At 28.8% G+C, this 22,253-nt stretch overlaps 1 protein-coding gene across 5 annotated transcripts in view; it reads left to right on the plus strand.

Moving 5' to 3' along the window:
• Positions 1 to 22,253, plus strand: part of LOC142327549 (lysosomal alpha-glucosidase-like) — a 62,552-nt gene that overhangs the window by 3,770 nt on the left and 36,529 nt on the right. For all 5 annotated transcript variants that reach the window (XM_075370703.1, XM_075370700.1, XM_075370705.1 and 2 more), the window contains exon 2: positions 6,629 to 6,737. In XM_075370703.1, the coding sequence (XP_075226818.1) occupies positions 6,708 to 6,737 (30 nt within the window). In that variant the 5' untranslated portion in view covers positions 6,629 to 6,707. The remainder of the gene's footprint in view (positions 1 to 6,628; positions 6,738 to 22,253) is intronic.

Here is a 22,253-nt window from a genome sequence, read left to right on the forward strand (position 1 = left end):
AGAAGACAGTTCTGTCGCTTAGGAACTAAATAACCGAGTAAATAAATATTTTATTTTGATCGGTACTTAATAGTATTTATATAATTCATATAAGGAGTGGGTAGTGGTGCTACTTTACAGGTAAAAATAATGAATTGCCTCAGCACTTGTCTGGGCAGATCAAGGGAAACTGTGATAAAACCTGTGTTTTAAGAGCATCACCAAATACACAATTAAAAAAATAGAAATGGTTAAATTCTGTATTAATGCTTAAAGATTATAAATAACTGAAATATTAGTAAATAAATACATGAAGATACTAAAATGGATAAAATAAGTAGGGGAAAAACAATTTTGAAAGCATTAATGAAAATTATATGAGCACATTTATTATTTACATCTAGCAACATGAAAATTAAACATTTTTTTGTAATATGTGTTATTCTAAAACTCATTGAAGATTAGTTTAAAAAAAGAAAATCCCTCAATTTTATTTTAAATAAATTTTATGAAGATTTTTTGAATGGTTTGGTAATATATTAAAAATTGCAACAAAAATATAAGGGCCAAAAACACCAAAGTATTGTACTGAGTTAAATGTAAATAGTTCAGTTGTCTAGTTTCACAAAGGTGGGTGGGTATTGTTTTCTTTTGGAAATAAATATGATCTATTTTTGTCTGTTTTATTTATTTTCATATATAATTTTTATGCGTTTAATAAATTGAAATATGTATTTTAGTATTCAGCATTATGCTCTGATTAACAACACATCCTGACCTGGTGATCCATGGGTGTATCAAGGTATGCTCATTATATGGATAAGTGATTTAGCTGCCTACAGGCCCTAATTCAAGAAAGTCACTAGATATTTGGTGACTTTTAGAATGTCATATGAGTGAATCAGTGAATTGATAAACAGAGTGTTTTTAAAATGGTGGGCTGGCTATACCTTTTTTGGATTCTACTTGTAAAATTAAACATAAACTATCCTTAGAAAAAATGGCAATTTCTCCTTTGTTCTCCCCCTGTCCGCTATTTTGTTGTTTTTATATAAAAATTTATACCTCAAGTTTGGATAGAGGAATCACATTAATATTTGATAAGCGTATTGGTAATAAAGTTTTAAAATTAGCAATAAATCAGGAATTAAATACCTTTGCAAATAACAAAATTGCACCCATGTTTATTTTTCAATCTGTTATATCTCCATAAATATTAGTTTTATCAAAATTTATGTTATTTGCTAAAATATTAAGTCTTTTATTTTGAACAAAATGACATTTTATTTTTTTAAATCTGTTAACAAGTAGCTGAGTTATGGCAGAAAATTGATGTAATTTTGTGTCTGTTTTCATGTCCTCCAATTTATGTTCAATACAATTAAATATCAGTTGTTTTTATTTATTGTTAATTCTAGTATTGTAAATTAGTATCAAATTAAGTAATAATTTTTTCACAATAATAGGCCTAATAATTAAAAAAATAAAACAACTATCTGTGATAATCTTATGTTAATTATTGTAGAAAATTAGGTGTACTTAAGCTGTTAACAATTGTTAAAAGTTATCAGAGATGTTCAAAGTGTCAAAAGAGGTGTTAAAAGAGTGTTCAAGTGTTGAATAAACAATAATATGTTTCAAATGGTCTCACAGGTAGAAGTCAAGAGGGTTTAAAGTCAGGTGATTGGGCAGGCCAGGACACTGGCCCTCGCGGCCTATCCATTTTTCATGGAAAGTTTTATGCAGGTAATCTGATACCAACTGACTGAAATGTGTTGGAGATCCATCATGGTGAAACCACATATTTCCTCTTAATTGTAGAGGTAGGTCTTCAAAAAAATGTGGAAGATTTTTTATTCAATGAGCAAGATAATTTTCTCAATTTGAACGATTTGGTAGAATGACAGGATCCAAAAAATAGTCATTAAAAATACCTCCATATGTTCATGGAAAATCTATGTTGATGGCTACTTTTTAAGTTACCATGAGGATTCTTGTCACTCCAGATAGGCTGGTTGTGATAGTTTTGAATACCATTCTTGTTGAAAGAAGCTTCATTTTTACGTTTTTAACATGATCAACAGTAATAGTCGCTGTGTAAAATTATTCAAAAGTAAAAAATTAACATCAGTTATTTTATTATTATTTAATATTAAATCTTATTGTGAGAAAATACTAGAATTAACAACAAATAAAAACAATTAATATTTAATTAAATTGAATGTAAAATGGAGGACATGAAAACAGACACAAAATCAATTTTCTGCCATAACTCGGTTATTTGTTAACCAATTTAAAAAATAAGATGTCACTTTGTTTAAAATAAAAGGTGTAATATTTTAGCAAATAACATAAATTTTGATGAACTAATATTTATGAAGTTATAATGGATTGAAAAATAAACATGGCTGCCATTTTCTAATTTTCAAAGCTATTTAATTACTGATTTTTTGCTAATTTTAAAACTTTATTATCAAGACGCTTACCAAATATTAAAGTGATTCCTCTGTCTGAACTTGAGATATAAATTTTTATATTTTTTAACAAAGTTGCCGACAGAGGGTGAACAAAGAAGAAATTGCCATTTTTCCTAAGGATATTTTATGTTTAATTTTGCAAGTAGAATTTGAAAAAGTATAGCCACCCCACCATTTTATAAACACTCTGTATAAATTAAAGATTCTTACTTTTATGCATGTATTTTTATAATTGTACTACCTATGCTAAAGACAATTATAAATAAAAAACCGTTTTTGCAGATTGTTTAAAATTTATTTAATACTTTTTTTCTTTTTTTGTTAAAAAATCTTTTTAAATGTTTCCTTAAGGGGACTCTCTCCTGGACGTGTTACCCATGTTAATTTTAACAAATCACAGTACCATTTTCACAACCATTTGACACAGAAGATAAAATTCTTGCTAGTGATTTATTACAATGTTAACTACTAGTGGAAATAAATTATTAACATTGTTTGACAAATTTTTTTAAAGAATATCTAATTTTGGTCGAAAAATTTACGTTCAAAATAACATTTTACAATTTTTTTAAAACAGATACAGAGTTGTAGTTCCATTAAAACCACATGATGTGTTTTTAATGGAACAACTTCAAAAAATTTCATTCAGTTCCAATTGGTGATTTTTGAGAAAAAGGTACTTTTGTCCTGAAAAAATTAATTTTTGGGAAAACATTTTAATTTAAAAATAGTTTTACTACTCAGGTGTACCGTATTTAAAATTGTCCAGCACCGTAATTAGGGTTTCCTGATTCTCCTATTTTGTTTTCTAGTCTTTTCTTGACCGCCTAGCTTTTTCCATTAATTCTTCCTGTGCTTTTTCAACATCACTGATTCGTTGTATATAAATTTTTTTTAACACTTCTGTCATGTTTTTTCCTGGTTCAATGTGTAGCTTTCTTATTTCTACTTTACACTTTGAAATATTTCAATCATTATAAACTGACACTGCATCATATACACCCATGCACACAGTATCCATTCCAACAAATGTTGATTTCAGTAATCTGTTCCAAATTAATTGATTCAACAATTTATTGACATTTTGAGTTTTGCCATGAAGGCATTTTTTTAATAATTCAGGAAAACTAAGTGCTGCAAATATAAGTTTCATTGTTCTTTCATTAAAACTTTGGGTTATGAATTATTATGAGAATTAGGTTCATTTTAGAAGCTGTTTTGTGGAAGGTCATCTGTTGATATTTTATGTAAATAAATTGCCCTTACAACCTTCTCATATTTTCTAAGCTCTGTATTACGCTTAATAGGTAGTCTGTTATAGGTTTGTATTTTATCTATTGACTTTGGGTTAATCTCCCTTTACCGTACAGTAATTTACCATCATCCAAACATTTACCTTTCATTTCTTAAACTAATTTAGATGAGTTCAAAAACGTTTTTGAACATCTCCAACACATTCTAGATTTGTTAAATTACAGTTTTCATATGGTTTAGATTCAGCCACTACCGTGAATACTTTGCTAGGTACCTATCCCCATCACCTAGGTATACTTTGCCCCATCACCTAGGTATTTTACACAATGTATTGTTTCAAGAGACTGATGAAATATTTTGATTGCACCCTCACACTCCATTGCTCCACTAGTGCCTGTGTAGTTAGAGCTGCAAATATGAATCTTAGGCTTTATAGTTTTACATTTTTGACAATATTTTGTCAGAATTTGAACATCCAGTATTTTTCCTGTATCAAAACTACTTACTGAGATGATTCCATTTAGAGATTGGAACACCCTCTTTTGCCATCTACCATCGACAACAACTGCAAGATCTGTTTCATTATTATTGCTTAACACTGCCTCTTTTGTAACTTGAATAATGCTTCAGTGACTAATATTTTTTACAATAGCCTGCTTGTTTCCACGACTTATTGAGTGGCAGATAAAAGATTTGAAAAATGCTTATTACGAATTACAATGAAACTTTTTTGTGCATAAAATTACACTAACACTGTATTAGTAAAAATAATCATAAAACAGTTAATTTTAAACATATATTCATGTATTGTACACCAAATTACTCAGAAAATCCCAGAAAATTTATTAAACATGAAAATTAAAAATCAATTTTTTTTAAGTTTTCGAGTGATAGGTCCCCTTAAGGCACAAATTAAAAAAAATGACCAATTTTTTAGATGTTTTTTGTTAGATCTGTATACTTTACCATTATAGCTCTAGCAGCATAATACCATTACTGCTATAGCCAGGAAAGTAAAAGTTATCTTAATAAAGAATTTAAAAAGTACATCTATTAAATAAAATTAATATATTTGTATTATTATGCATTCAAATATTTTCCAATTGATACCATAAAAATTGTTACTTATACTGCACTTTAGTTATTTTCTTGACTAATTTACATCTCTATTATTTCACACAACACTTTTCTTTGTATTTTGTATAATTATAACCAACTTTTTTTATTTATTAATTAGTCTTTTGTGATTTTATATTTTTATTCTGTTCTGATTGTGGTTTTATTATAATTTTGCTTGATGACTGAGCTTGACCTTTTGAATGACCTAAAATGACCTTTCGAATGACTGAGCTTTTCCTTTTGTTAGATATTGAGAAGGGCAGTTACACATTATTGACATAATCTGTATGTAATATGATTATTCTCTAATCTGAATAAAATATTTATTTATTCACACAGTTCAATTTTCGAATAAACTGCAGCTTTATTAAGATAATTTATTTAACAATCTTATGTGAAGTGCGTTCTTCTATATTAAATATTGTCAGCTAATTATTAGTTTTACTAATGTGGCAGATGGGGCTTTAATACATCATGGCATCCACCTTTTATAAGCTAGAGCAATTTTTTTTTTTACTATATACAGTTTGTATAATTGCTTTCTAACATTTACTGTAAGTATAGAAAAGTGCTGATAAGAAACCATACTTATAATAGAAGCACTAAAAAATTTGGGAAGTGAAAATGATTGTAAAACTAACAAATTTGTATTCCTTTCAGCTACATTTAGTGATCATTCTTCAAAAATTTCAAGTCAATCTATTACCATCCCAAAAACAGTTTTTTTTTTTTGTTTATTCTTCTTTTGGTATATATATTTTTTTGTATACAAAGTGTGTGTATGTATATATACATATACACATAAGTCTATATACACATTTAAACTGGGATTTGTTGCTATGATCATTAGCTATTAAGATATGATAGTATTATGTAGTGAATGACAGAAGCATTCTTTTCTTTCTTTTTTTAGCCTCCGGTAACTACCGTTTAGATAATTCTTCAGAGGATGACTGAGGATGATATGTATGAGTGTAAATGAAGTGTAGTCTTGTACATTCTCAGTTCGACCATTCCTGAGATGTGTGGTTAATTGAAACCCAACCACCAAAGAACACCGGTATCCACGATCTAGTATTCAAATCCGTGTAAAAATAACTGGCTTTACTAGGACTTGAACGCTGTAACTCTCGACTTCCAAATCAGCCGATTTGGGAAGACGCTTTAACCACTAGACCAACCCGGTGGGTTTGACAGAAGCATTCTTAAGTTTAGGCAAGTGAACGGCAGACAGCATTCAGTGATCCATAAGAACTGTTTTGTTTTACCTTATTTCATATCTTTCCAAGATTTAATTCCTGAGATGTTTCAGGTATTGTGGAACTATAAGGTTGCAAAGAATGCAGCTTATTTTGTCACTCTGGACTCTCGATCTTCTTTTATTTGTATGACTTTGAACCCTTAAATTTGCAGAACTTTCTGATTTTACCTTGGTGACATGACAGCTTAAACTACTCTGAAGAAAAAAAAGCTTGTTATTTCTCTGTACTGCATTAGATTAAAATTCACGTGTACTACTTGTTGAAATAAGCAGACTACTTATGTAAATTTGAACACTTATTTCTAATGTTCTGCCCAGGTTGAATGTGCAAAATGCTCAGAAAAATTTATGTGAGAAGATACAAACATAAATGTGTTTCTATTTCTGTTTCCTGTACTAATTTAAAAGCTTGGCTTAGTAAAATATCTAAATTATAAACTAGGATATAAATATTTTGTTTTCTTTTCATTGTGTGAAGGCAAAGAATGAGTAATTATGTGCATATTTTTATTAAGTAATTTTTTAAATTTTGTTACAGAATGTGGTGGATAATTACTGGAAATTTCGGAAATATTCTACCAATTGACTGGTCTAAATCGTATGCATGAAAATTACAGATGGCAGCCCTTAATCTCAACGAAAATAAGGTGAGATTATTAATATAGTTTAACTGAAAAATTTTACAATACTGCATGCAATTTTACTATCTTGAGATTATAAAAAATAAAAACTTTTTTTCATTTATTCACTTTATTTTTTATCATGTTTTATTGGTTTCCGTATTCTTTTAAATGTTTTATACTGCCAGCACTAAGACAGTCATGCAATATCTAGGGCCTAGATATAAAAATCCTCCTTATTCAGATGTCTCTGATAAAGTTTCACTACTATTCTGATTTTTTATATTCCCATGAAAATATTGTAATTTAGCTACTGCTTGTTTTTAATATTTTCTAGTAAGAAAATATTTTCTTGTTAGAAAAAAAATCTATCGGTTAATGTTTTTCTCAAGTATGATTTTTTCTTTAAATCACTCTCTTATAAGCAGTCGTGATCTGATGTAATAATAACTTTAATTTTGAAATTAATACAACACATTTTTCATTGGGGGTGGTTGTTAGTACATCCAAAATTAAGAGATGATGTGTGTAATACATTGTTAACTTCATTCTTAAACTACTGCATTACTGCTAAAAGCATACACCAAGTAAAAAATACATTCACAGAATTCTGTTGATGGCAATTATTTGAGTTGATCAAGTACAATGATTTCTGAAAAATGTATGAAAGAGAATTTCATGTAATGCCAAACATAACTTTCTAAAAATCAAAACCGGTCAGGATTCTAAAACTGAGCTGTATAAATATTATGATGAGTCACTTTCATTAATTAAAATAGATTACTAGAATGGTTTAGTTATTTTCAGAGTGGTTATATGAGCATAAATGATCATTGAGGTTACAACTGTAGATAATATTAAAAGATTCATTCATATGATGGAGTTTAGAAGATTGAAAGTTTGTGAGGTTATTAAGACAGTTTGAATCTCAAATGAATGGTTGGTTCATATTTAATAAAAATATTTACATTTTGAAAACTGTTTAACAAAGCATGAATGAGTAAACATTTCCAACCATTTGGGACTATTTCAACATCATGACAAAAATTTTTTTTTACTGCATCATTAATTGAAATTTGGGTATATACTACCAGCCTAAAACTAAAGAACAGTAAAAACTGTGGTTTGCAATCAGGGAAGTCCCTCCAAAGAAGGCTAAAACCAGAAAAATGGTACCAAATTTGAAGAAACAAGGTTATTTTTCACCAGGAAAAGTGCTTAACTAAATTCTATGTTTGCAACAGAAAAAGTTATTCTATGCAATTTTTCTTTATCCCCTTACTCACCAGATTTAGCATGTGGATTTCTAAATGTGAGGAAATGTTTTACTGGAAAGAGATTTATATGAAATAATAAAGTTATTATTGAAAGTTGTCTGTTTTAAAGACTTTGATAAATCAAACTGTAAGGATGGAAAAAAGAATCTTGAACATCTTTGTATTAGGTTTATAGTTTTGAAAGGAGATTACATTGTGAAATAAAAAAAGATTTTTCCCAAAAAATATGCAATTGAATAATAATATAGTCAATATATGCTGGTTGTATTAAAGAGCCAACATTTTCAGGAAGAAGGTCACTGGTGTTGATTTCAAAACACAAACAAAATCATACAAGATCATTCAGAAAAGTAACTAATTATTCACTGATATATTCAGCTACTCAATAATATGCTAATTAAATGCAGTGATTGGACTGATTACTACACCGTATGGACTGTATACATCACTTGCAAAGGGAAGCACATTCTGACACATTTTACAAAATAAGTCAACTTTTGCATATCATTTAATTTAATTTGGACAAATATGCTAGTTATAAGTTCAAAAACAAATTAATTTTACACATTGTACATAAGATCTAAGATTTCAATATGCTTAAAGAATATGAGATAAATAAATATACAAAATTTAATAAATCAAATATATTATTTGTTTACTATATATTTAACGGGTTTATGCTACTAGAAACTTCAGTGAAGAAACTGGTGGTAATTAATTTCAAAAGTCTTTTTAGAAGAACATTTTTAGTAATTAAAAAGTGTTATTGTAATAATAACGATTAATAATTTGTAAATGTTATTATGTTTTATCATACTGCTCATTTAATTTTAATTTCATGTGATATATCACCTTTTTAGATAATTGAAGCGCTAGTAATATATCTGTTCTCTATTGTATATGTCGTCTCTTTTCTTATCGTTCTGAACCGTTTATACCACCCATTTATTTTGGATGTTTTGTTCATTCTGTAAATTGCGTTCGTGTTAGTTTTACTATTTCTTTATGTTATTTATTTTTTTCTTTTATTGTTTTCATTATTTCACTATTATTTTCGTGTATTTTCCATCATATTTTTGTTTCCAACTGCGTATGTCTGTGGATGTGACCGTACATAAAAGTTGTTTACTGTAACCTAACGTAAGTAATTTTTTTATGCGGGAATCGACCTTCGTATTATTATTATGTGAATTACAAGTGTTTTTTACTATGTTATTGATATGATAATTAGATATTTTAAGTTATATTTTTAGTATAACATGGCCTGTTCGTGACATATGAATGATTCTGATGTAACTGAACTTTTAAATGATTTACCTGATAGCGATTCTGATTTACATGATAAGAAAACGGCACTTCTGCACTTAAGGTGATACCGCAGTGGGTTACGTTTGCTTAATTTATGTCTATAATTATAAGCAACAAACTTTTGGGTTATTGTTTAAATAATCAAGTTTTTTATTACTATTTCGACTAATTGTTAATTAGTGAAGCGAGCCTAAATTTAATCCTTGGTAAATTTAATAGTTGGTTTTGTGAAACTTCTCCACAGTGAAATGTTCTTTTTGGGTTTTCCATGGATGGTGGGAGTTTTTGACGTGTTGTTATGCCTGGGTGTAATTTTTATTATTACGTTTCAAATTTTAACTTATATTGAAGATTTTGTATCAGATAGCCTAGTTGAGTGTGTAATTATTGATATCTAGTCTAATATGTAATAACTGATTTTTGTGCGATCCTTCATCATCAGTTTGTATTGAATTCTATAATTACTTTATAACACATTTATTATGTAAAATATTATTGTTCTGCATATTTACAGCATAATTCATGCATGTAGCAGAATTTGCGTATACATCCCTAATAATTTTCAAAATCTTTAAAAGAAAACAATTTTGACAAGTTCTAAATATGTTTTAATTTAATTATAGAATTCAATACCAACTGAAGATGTGGGATCCTGCGAAAATTGATTATTTACCATGGCATGATACAGATTACAGTATTTTCTATCATCCTAATCTGCCATTGATCATTACAGATATTGTGCAATGGTAGATTAGGATGTTTTATTTTTGGCTACAGTGTGTATATACTTGATCAAATAAATATAATTTTGTATATTAGAACAGAGGAATATGATTCTTAAAAGAATTTACTTTAGAAAAATAAATAAATATGAATATATGTACTAACATTTTTAATCTGATTTTAATGAACATTTTAATAATCTATTTTATTAAAAAAATTTTATTGTATATTAATATTTTAATTAATAATTGACAATATTTATTTTAATTTCATATTATTTGTAATTTGTAAAAAGTAAAAAGTCTGCTAATAACAGAGCTGTAAGCTCTGATAGTGCTACAGACAAATAGGTAAGTGTTCTTTACAAACTCTGATAGTAAAATTTTTATTAATAATAATTATTTCGATACAGTGGTTATAATGTTAGATAAATTAATGTATATATGTTAAATTTCATGTCATTTGCTATTGTAGGTGGTTTAATCCTAATAGAATATAAAATCACATTTATTTTTGTCTTTTATTAAATACAATTTTTAAACTATTATTATTTTTAAATGCTTTTTTTAAACTACAAGATTAGAATACTATACAAAAATTATTTGAGTAATTTTTATATTTTAAAATGGTTAAAAATTTACATGACTTTTTTAAAAATAAAGGAACTATTCTTAAAGTGACCTTTTGTAGGTAATTGAAGGTGTTAAAACATCTTGGAATTTTTTATAGCACTTTTGTAGTGGTGTCCATTTTAATCAAATAAGAAAACCCCTTAAGCATGTAACTAAATTTATATTTTATGTTGTATTTGTTTGCTTATTATATTATTTTTGTTAGATTTAGTGTATTTGTAAATTTTGTATTCAAGTGTGCTATGTGTAAAATTTACTTATTGGGGTGTAAATATCCTGCTTTTTCTTTTATTCGATGTGATTTGTAAAAATTGATTCTGTTGTGTACGGTGATGTATGTATTTATTGTATCTGTTGATGAATGTGAGTCCAGTCATACAGTGTAATATTTAGTGCAGTCACTGCAGTTTAAATACTTCTGGATTGATTAGCTATTAAGATATGATAGTATTATGTAGTGAATGACAGAAGCATTCTTTTCTTTCTTTTTCCTGTTTAGCCTCCGGTAACTACCGTTTAGATAATTCTTCAGAGGATGACTGAGGATGATATGTATGAGTGTAAATGAAGTGTAGTCTTGTACATTCTCAGTTCGACCATTCCTGAGATGTGTGGTTAATTGAAACCCAACCACCAAAGAACACTGGTATCCACGATCTAGTATTCAAATCCGTGTAAAAATAACTGGCTTTACTAGGACTTGAACGCTGTAACTCTCGACTTCCAAATCAGCCGATTTGGGAAGACGCTTTAACCACTAGACCAACCCGGTGGGTTTGACAGAAGCATTCTTAAGTTTAGGCAAGTGAACGGCAGACAGCATTCAGTGATCCATAAGAACTGTTTTGTTTTACCTTATTTCATATCTTTCCAAGATTTAATTCCTGAGATGTTTCAGGTATTGTGGAACTATAAGGTTGCAAAGAATGCAGCTTATTTTGTCACTCTGGACTCTCGATCTTCTTTTATTTGTATGCCTTTGAACCCTTAAATTTGCAGAACTTTCTGATTTTTCCTTGGTGACATGACAGCCTAAACTACTCTGAAGAAAAAAAGCTTAAATTTATGAATTGCTCTCTCTTAAGACGATGAGGTTATTTCTCTATACTGCATTAGATTAAAATTCACGTGTACTACTTGTTGAAATAAGCAGACTACTTATGTAAATTTGAACACTTATTTCTAATGTTCTGCCCAGGTTGTATGTGCAAAATGCTCAGAAAAATCTATGTGAGAAGATACAAACATAAATGTGTTTCTATTTCTGTTTCCTGTACTAATTTAAAAGCTTGGCTTAGTATTGAAATAATAATGAATATAAACTGATTTTTAAATTATTGCACTCCCTTTCTCTCTCTCTATATATATATATATATATATAGCCCACCAAGCTGGGGTCTAGTGTTAATATGTGGCAAATCAGTTGTTTAACAGCTCATTTTTGAAGTCAAAAGGTTCTAAAGTTCAAATCCTAGTAAAATTTAGTTGTGTTTATAGAGATTTAAAATCTAAACCATGGATACCTATGGACTTTGGTTGTCGGGGATTCATTAACCATATGTCTCAGGAATGGTACGCCTGAGTGTACAAGACTACACATTGTTTACATTTCATACATATCATCCTCATTTAAATGGGCCATGGTGGTGTAGCTTTATTGTTCACTAGTTGGTTACTATTTTCTAAAAGAATAATGACAATATTAGTGGTGTAGCCATGAGTAGGGTTTTTTACAGTTTGTATGTCGGCACCTACGTATGCTACCATGATGACGTTGATAATCGAATTATAGCGATTGCTGTTGATTCTTTGGCTCCGGCATTCCACTTGAACGAACCCATAAGTAAGCCGATGATGAAACCGGAAAAATTTGTCGACACGAGGATCGAACCACGGACCTTTGAGTCCAGTGCGACCATTCGGTCACCGCGTCTTATCATTTAACATTCTTTAAAATTATGATTCGTTTCATTATATTATTGTTCTCCCGAATAATGACATATAAATACGATACATATGTTAAATATAATTACTTTTGAAGTTAAAAATTTGTGCAGAAATCCCGTTTGCACCTTGGTTTCTGATATCGGTCGGTATATTTGTTGAGATTCTTCAGCACGATTTGCTTTTAAATGTATTTTGAGACTGACTTTAGATAAATGTCTCGCTTAAATAGTTTTTTTTTTTCTTGGCGCATAACATAAATTTAGCGCTTTTTGTGTCAGAAGAAGAGTCCATTAAAATAAAATATTTTGACAATTTAATTTAATTTTTTTCTCCAAACTGCATTTTTTCTTCTGTTTCTTTTATAAGCATTCTACCGAACATTCTTTCAAGGGTTGTGTAACTTTATACGCATATCGCTAGAAAGTAGGCTTTAAATCAGGATCTTTACAACTGTTGTCGCTATCAAAATCCATCTTTGAGAACCGAACTGACTGATGATTGTTAAGAATACTTTATGTACTTAAAGCAGGAAAGAAAGTGCAGTACACTGAAAGTGCAGCACACAAAACAGAGAGCAGTTGTGGTGAAGATGAACTAAGATGAGTTGATACTGACTGAAATGGAAAAAGGGAAGTTATTAATGTTCACTTGAATGAAGGTGACTTTATGAAAAGAAGTAAAGGGCACATTGGTTTCATGTTGTTGTGGACGGGAGGCAGAGTGACTGGAATGTGATTATCTGAAAGGAAGGCAAAGGCAATGATGAAGAGGCTCAAATAAAGACAGGCGGTAAAACTGGTTGTGGAAATGTAAGAAAGCACAGGAGCCAGTTCTTGGAAGACGATTGTGCGATCTTTTTTTACTATGATACAAATGAATGAATGTAACGTAAGCGGAGAACTAGAGAGGAGGCTGACCCAATCTTTTGCTTCACTCTGTCCCTTTGCATCCATCCAAGGAAGAAGAAATAAGGAATAAGCCAATTGGAAGGGAGAAGGAGGGAATGGTTAACCTGCAGAGGAACTGCCTATCAGGGCAGTATTGTTTTGCCAAAAACCTGAATTTTTTTCTATTCCAACTTCTAATTCCAAAACTTGAGGGAGCTGATGTGTTGCATTCTATAATCATGAAGGTTTACAGCTTACCATCATAGTAGGTTAAAAGAATATATTTATATTTGATATTTTAAACTCGCTGCTTTGTTATTCCAGTTTTTGTAATATATCATATTACTCCATATTTGTGTACTGCATTCTAAACGTGTATCGCATTTCAAAAAGTTGATTTAGGCATACAGACATGTGAAATGGTAGCACCTCAACCTTTCATTTGAAAAATCCTGGATTCAAATCCCAATCATGCGTGTCATTTTTCAAGACTAAAACATCTCTGATCCACATTTCCATGCGTAAGTGAATTAACTAACAAAAAAGCATGTTTTTATTTATTTTAAACAACATGGTGTAACCTGATCTTAGTTACAGATTGCTTAAGGTATCACAATTTTCCTTTGTCTTTTGATATATGCAAAAAGTTATACAATCAATTTTGGTATGAGTCTGTATAATTGAAACACATAAAGATTAAATTTTCTGTAAATTAATTGATTACCTTTCAAGGGGCAACGAAATAGAATTTGCTATTACTTGACATTGATCATTCAAGGAAATCAAATCAAATTTTTTTTTTATTGATAAAGAACCAGAAATGACCGGCATAACTTTTCTGGTTATGCCGGTCAAATTATTGGATTCATTTTTTTTTTATTTCTGTTCGTTCCATATTCAAGGGGAAGCATCCAGATAAAATTAATTTTTAAGAATCCCTAAATGAGATAATAAATTTAAAAAAAGACAGTTTTAAAATTTTTTTAAAAATATAAAGATGTACCCATAATTCTAAATAAACAAAGTTGTAATTTTCTTGATAGGAGCTGAAAGTTTTTGGCTAGAAAAAGAAGGAAATGCAGTGAGTAACTTGTGAGATGGATTTGAATTTAAAATAAATGCTAAAAAAAATTAAAAGAATAATTTTGCTACCGCAAATCATTGGAGTGGAATGAACAAATTGTTTTTATACCAGCTTGAAAGCCTATTGATGTAGAAGATACAAATCCAAAAAACTCCTCTACTATTCTTTGAAGCAAGGTGTGAAATTTTATTTTGGCTAAAACACCCCATTCCTTTTTCCAATTTTTACAAAGATATAATACATTTTTTCACCCCAAAGGTTGGCTTTCTCACAAGTTTGAAGAAAATTGGTCAACAGGGTCCAGAAATATAAGACCGAATACTGGCCAATATACATACGAACATACACACAAACAGACAATAATAGATTTTTTTAACTTTGTAGGATTGGAATAAATATTTTTTAGCAATTTATAATTTATTTAAATCAACTTGTTTTATTAATCATTTTTTAAAAATATGTCCTTAATGCACAAAACTTAAAAAAAAGACAACCTTTTTTTAAGATTTTTTTTTTACCAACCCATGTTTTTTCCCATTATAGCTATAGCAGCATATATATTGCTGTAGCTGGGAAAATAAAAGTATTTTTATATTTTTTAAAATTAGATTTAAGTTATTAGTAGGCGATAAGTTTTACCATAATGACGAATATTGTGAAAAGTTACAATCATTTTCTAGTTATGTTGATCACTGTGAATTATCGATTGCATCTTTTCCTTTATCCAGAAGGTTCTGGGTTTGAATCTAGCTTAGCTTGGCATTTTTCATATTCTACAAAATTAATTTCTAATTAAACAAAAAATGGAGCATATAGATAGCTGTAATTGAGCGTAATACTGTAGTTACTAGTGTCATATATATAAATTATTATCATTAAAATAATGTTACCGGGTAAATTTTCTTCAGTTTCTCTGTTTTGTAACAAATTATTTTAGTTCAACAATTAATAAACTCGTTTTTGAAAAATTAACAGTTAATGATCGTTTAAAAAAAGAATTGAGGTTATCTGAAGAAATAAGCAAGGTAATATTATATAAAATAAGAAAGCTTATTTCATCTCATTAATCTATAAATAGGTAGCCTGCCCCACAAGATTTGTTATATCAGTAGGAACACCCGATGACAGTTCTTCCATCAGTATATCCACACCACCTGAGAACACCACTCTATTTTCTACTGAAACTTTGATTAATTAGTATCGACAATTTTATTTACTCAATACACTTTAGGTAAAACTTATTTACATCTTTATGTATTATGAATTTAATTGGTATACTATACTTCTTTAATTGTCAAGTTTTTTTTTTTATAAATGTTGTAGAGTTACTGTATAAAATGTTATTTAAATGCATTTAATATTGAGTACTGCAAAGATGTAGAATTCAATATTTTTTCGTTTCAGATTTTGAATCGCATGAGTAAAAATAGTCTGACATCTGTTACATAACTTTTAACTATTCTTAACCGATTAGGTCTTGATATATTCTCCACTTATCGACGTTTTGTTTTTAAATGTGCAAAAATTGGTATTTAAATATATTTTTTTAACAATTCTAATTAATGTATACCGCTAGTGTTAAATTAATTTTTTTTTTATGCAATTTGATTTTAAATATTATATAATCAAAATCGATTTTCTTTAACCTTAACTTTCATCAAAATTAATTTTAACTTACATAAAAATCATTGACCTGAAGCCATTTAGTAAAATTGGTGTCGTTAATTGCTGTTTTAATGTTATTATTATTTTATAAATATTCTATTCAGTTCAATACTTAATTATATAGATTATATCAGGAATGGATAACAATGGTTACTCATAAAAAAATGAACCGCCGCAGCATTTGCCCTAAATGATTCAAGGGAAATTGTGCCAAATTCTTGATCAGAATCGATATTAAAAAAAAAAACAATTGAAACGATTAAAGTGCACATTATTACTTAACAATAATATAAAATAAAAGAAAAATAAAGTTTGTGAAATACTAGAAAAAACTTAATAAAATGATTTCAAAATACAGGTCTTCATAAAAGAACGGTGAAGTTTTGAACGTGAATTAAATGAAAACAAAAATACTTACTTGATGTCTGATTATTTATCGAATTCGTCATCCCAAACAGTTTATTTTACGTAACTATTAAATTTCAATATGTGCACCATTCGTCGCTTGGCAAATGTTCAATACTCATTTTCTGTCCATAACCTAATTAACATATCTTCTGTAATGATTACAGTTGCTCCATTAATCCTTTCCTTTAAGTGATATAGGTTGCGTATTTTTTGCCGGTAAATAATGTTTTTTATATACCCCCCAAAAGAAAAAATCGCAAGGTGTCAGGTCTGGATTCCTTGAAGGCCAGGGTATATCCTTTCCATCCTATCCCATCGATGTCCAAATTTTCTGTTCAAAGTCCTGGCTGACGAATGCAAAAGTGCAGGGGTGTGCCATCTTGTTGGAAATGAATTGGTTGTATGTTTTCGAGTTCATCCGGTCAAGGAAAGCAGTAATTGTTTAACGTATTGTGATAAAAAAAATAATTAGTAGTCTTTTCAGCAAAGAACAAAGGCCCGATTACACGATTTTTCATCAAACCAAACTAAACGTTAACTTTAGACGTGTCATGTTGTTTCTCAAAAATTACATGTGGGTTTTCAGATCGCCATATTCTTGAATTGTGTCTGTGGATGCACCCATTAATATGGAATGTAACTTCATCCGTAAAAATTATATTGTCTAAAAATGATTTTTTTTCATTAACTTTATGGAAAATTTCAACAGCAAAACTGAAACGTTTTTCCCATCACAGGTGTCAATTCCTGCAGTAGCTGGATTTTATATGCGTGTAATTTTAATCTTTGGTATAAAATTTTGTGAATTGTTTTTGAAATATCTAACAAGGCTTTGAATGAGAGATTGATTGTTAGGACTTCTGATTGCAGATCGTCTAATTAATTTGACAGTTTTGTCTGGTACTCCTGATCTGCTGGTTGATTTTTCCTTGAGAACAGATTCAGTTTCTTTGAAATTTTTGAAACTACATCATATATTATTTCTTGAGGTGGCTCTTTTCCATATTTACTTATAGAAATGCAAGTTGAACTAAAACTACGGACTTTAATTCAGCCTGCCACAAAACACACTTTGCTTTTTCTTGAATAGTGAGCATAGTAATGAACTAACTACCCCTCAGAAACAATACAAAAACCGGTGTGGTGGTGAGAACTGCTGTTATACAAACGTTTGGGTTGGAGGCTATCGACACAACTGCTCAAAATGTTTCTACTGCCATCATCTGAATTACATACACCCCATCATTTTTTCATGAAGACCCTTTATAAAAGCATTTATGAAAATAATTGGGCACAATTTATACATGTTAAATGAAGATTAAAAAAATCCTATATTTTATTTATTATTATTATTTAAACACTAACTGAATGAGTAGTATAATTTATAAAAAAGAAAATTATTGAATTCTATTTTAAAGAAATTGATTTTTATTGAATAAAATCCTTTAACCTTTGGTTAGTAATTTATTAAAAATGCCAGGAAAAACCAACAATAAAGCTCTTCTGACAGAATGAAGTGCTGTGTTGAATTACACAAAAAATTCTCTTGTCTGTTTTGACAGCGATGGAGTATTTAATTATTAATTTTTTAAGAAAAGTTTGCACATTGTTAAATATAGATTCACGGATAAATTAGAATTCTTATTTTGTAAAATACATAACATGATTTATGTTTATAAGCACAAAATGATTTGACAATTCTGTTTTATATCTCACAATTCCTAAATTTTTTTAAAGTTTCTCAAGAAATTATACTTCTGGTGAGAGTATTTGTAAGGGATAATTAACTTAAAATTATTTATTCATCTACTTTTACAATTACAACAGACTAATGCCCTGCCAACTGATGATAATGAATTTTTGTGATATGTAAAGAATGTCTGACTTGGATATGAAGTGTTTGAAGTCTCTTATTTCCCCTTCTATATCACCTCACACTCATACTCTTCACTTCCTACTTTTATTTCAGTTCTCTCTTTATATAACTCTTTGTTATTATTTCTATCCTTAGAAAATAACTGGTTATTTTTTATGCTTTTTGTTTCTCAGTACTGTTTCCTGGTCACTATTTCATTGGATTTTAATTAACAAAACATCTTGACCTATAACATTCATTATTTTAAAGAGGCCCCAATTTGACTCAATTAAATATCAAGAGGCTTCCAGTATATCACATGAATTAATCTCATTGGATTGTTCCTGATGTGATTAACTGAAGTCTGCTATCCCAAAACAATTGATAATTAATGATTTCAGTAATAAATGGTAATTAGGGCTTAGTTGTATCCTTTTGTAAAAATATGGTAAAAACTACTGTTTGAACTTTAACTCTTTCATTTGAAAAGGCAAACTTTAACTTCTTCACTATCTCGATGAAGTTTGTTAAAAAATATGGTTTATTTTTCAATATATATCACAACCAAGAAATGCAGCGATATATTTTGATGATAAAAAATTCCAAATTTGTATTGAGTCCAGAGCCAACTGATGAGAGACTTCATGCCACTGCCAATTACATCTCATTAACCGTTAACTGTATTGTATAATGTTTACTGGTTTATTTTATTCTACTATTTTATAACTTTAAGCTTTTAAGATTGATTTCTAAATAAAAACTGACAGTGGTTTTCTTTTTTCGTTATTTCTTCTTTTTAATCTAATAGTTTAGCTTTTTAATTTAATATTTAAAGTAATTTAATAGTAATACTATCTATAGAATAAGAACGTAGACGCTGAAACAAACTAACTGTTGACGGTCAAGAATGATATGACTGATGACTGATGATTGTCAAGAAGGTACTTTTCCTGTAAACCCATATACTCTTATATTAAATTTGTATTATATTTTTAGAAAAATGTTTAAATACCTTCTAGTGAGTATTATGCGCCCAAATATATATATACTAGTATGTATATGTCACTGCATAATTGCAAGGAACCTTATAGCAAAATTTAATAAAAATTTGGAAACATGATTGGCCATTTGCATCATAAAAGTTCAGATAAAATGCCCAAATATTGAGTACCTTGTGCTTATCTTTATCAGTTATTTAAACTTAACTAATGTACATGAACTTGTTTATTAAAAATGGGTTAGACCATTTATATATTATCACTAATTTTATCAATTTGGTGCTTGGTGAAATGTTGCAGTTTTACAGAACTATCAGGTTGTAAGGTAGTAAAGTTTAACTGACTTGTCCTTACAAAATATAATATTTATTTTGCTTATTATAAATAATAATTATTATTATATTATTATAATTTTTAGTTATGTTGTTTTATTTTCAGTACTACTCAATTAATTTTGAATAAACATTGCTTATTCAAAATATTAAGTTATTTTTACAGCAGTCTTAAAATAATATTTATGGTTATTTTAAAAATCTTTCCAATAGTTATTTTTATCATATGAAATACTTGTAATAAATATACTTTATGCTTGTTACTTTTATCCACATGTTAAATGTTATTTTATTTAATGTTGTCATAAATTTTTAGATGTATGTTTTATATTATAAAGATGTAATTAAATGTGTTTAAACTGCAATTTTAATAGAGTTCTTCAATAAATATTGTAATAGTCTACTTCTAAAATAACTACATATACATTTATTTATTTTTAAGATTACAGTAATATCGGACGTGTAATTATAGAATTCTTAAAAATATAATGTACCTAGTTTGTGTGTACATTGTTCTTAAATATCGCCCTTGATCGGTGTTCAAAAAAATTGATTATACCAGTGATATGTAGCCACTAATTAGGTTAATAATACTTGTTCCAGTGGTAATTAATATTTTAATAAACCCGGGTAAAAATGTGCAATTAATTTCATATTTTTACACGCTTTACTTTAACTTACTTCGTTTAACCGTATTCTCAAATCTTGCTATCTTAATTTAACTCATTTCCCAACATCATACAATGTTGTTTCACATTGCTATCGTGAAATTTCATCGATAGCAATGTAAGTCAGGTGACAATATAATATTCCGTTATTAATTTCATATATTTATATCTTGAGCTGAGTTAATTAAGATATAACTATCGATCTGATTGTATTTGACTGTCGATTCAGTATGAACAGAACAGGTAGCTGTTGAAGCAGATTTTAACATAACTAGTTCAATTTTCATACTAAAATTTAATTACACTAATTATCTGATTTAATTATAAATAACTGGTATCATTTATAATAATGAAAAACTAATTATCTAGATTATAATATAGAATAAAACTGCACATAAATGTTTTTACTTTATTTTGTCAGTTTAAATACATATACAGTAATATAAAAAAAATATATATATATATGTATTGGTAAAATTAACACTTTACAAAGAGATTTTATAAGTTAAGGGAATTTAATTTGTTCAAATATAATTTTAACCAAGTCAGTTCAGTGGAGGCAATAAAAAATGGAATAATATAATTCCTTGGAGATAATTCTAAAAGAAGTGTCAAAAGACATCGAATCTCGGCAAGCATGTTGGAAAGGAAACAAACAAAATTCTATAACAATGATGAAAGAGACAGTGACTCCATGAAAGAGACAGTTAGAGAAAACGCATAAAAAATACCAAGAAAAAAAGCTAATGAAGATAAAGAAACATCAGAACAGTATGAAGTTCGATTGGCACTTTGATGCCAGTGCAAATTGCAATATCTTGCAACAGAGACATCTCATGACTATGAAGCTTGCTTGGAAAGTCAACACCAGCACTGTTTAGAATGTAGATTAGAGACTCCACAAGAACATGAAATTAGTTTAGATCATAGGCAGAGGTTCAGCGACGTCATGAATGGAGTGCTGATCTTACAGCATATGAGGTAGCAACTATAAGATCTGTTCAAAATGATGCTAACCTAACCAGGTTTCAACATTTGCAGAAACAAAACCATATCTGTCAAATGAATATAAAAAAAAATTGAATTGTTAATTTTCATCACCGAGATATTCATATCACATTGAAAAACAACAGCACCACCTGAGGCTAATAGGAACTGTTTTCGACTAGGACCAATACCAAATGTGATTCAAATTTCCTCACAATCAGAACAATTACTGTCACACAATTCCATTCATCATGGTCATCAAATTTAATTGTTTATACTGGCAGTATGGATTCAAAGATAAGGAATTCTTTTCGCCCAGAACATCTTTGAAATCAGCAAGAAATTATCATCATGTATGCTACCTGGGTCAACAGTAGATGCAGAGATTGTGATTGTGGTTGTTACGGAATTTCATGAAAACTTAAATATAACGTGGGAGTTTTCAATATCTCGTAGACACGGGTGTTCTATGTGTTAGGTTGGATGATTAAAAACAATCCACTATATTGTGATGTTACAATGCCCAACTCAACAACTAAGCATTGGTTTAGAATCACAGAACCAATAGTAACCATTATGACTAAAGCAGAAAATAAAAAAAAGGATTTTTAAAAACAAGCTTGTTATGTAAATAACAAAAACAGAACATTCATACTAAAAAGTAATCTTGTTTTATGAAGATTAGTTTAAAAAAATTTTTTATTTATGTATGATTAAGAAGAAAAGTGTGAGACACTTATAATCGGTTATATAAATTGGTTGTATATGAGAG

The sequence above is a fragment of the Lycorma delicatula genome, chromosome 7 (assembly GCF_047948215.1).
Source record: "Lycorma delicatula isolate Av1 chromosome 7, ASM4794821v1, whole genome shotgun sequence".
NCBI classification, from domain to species: domain Eukaryota; kingdom Metazoa; phylum Arthropoda; class Insecta; order Hemiptera; family Fulgoridae; genus Lycorma; species Lycorma delicatula.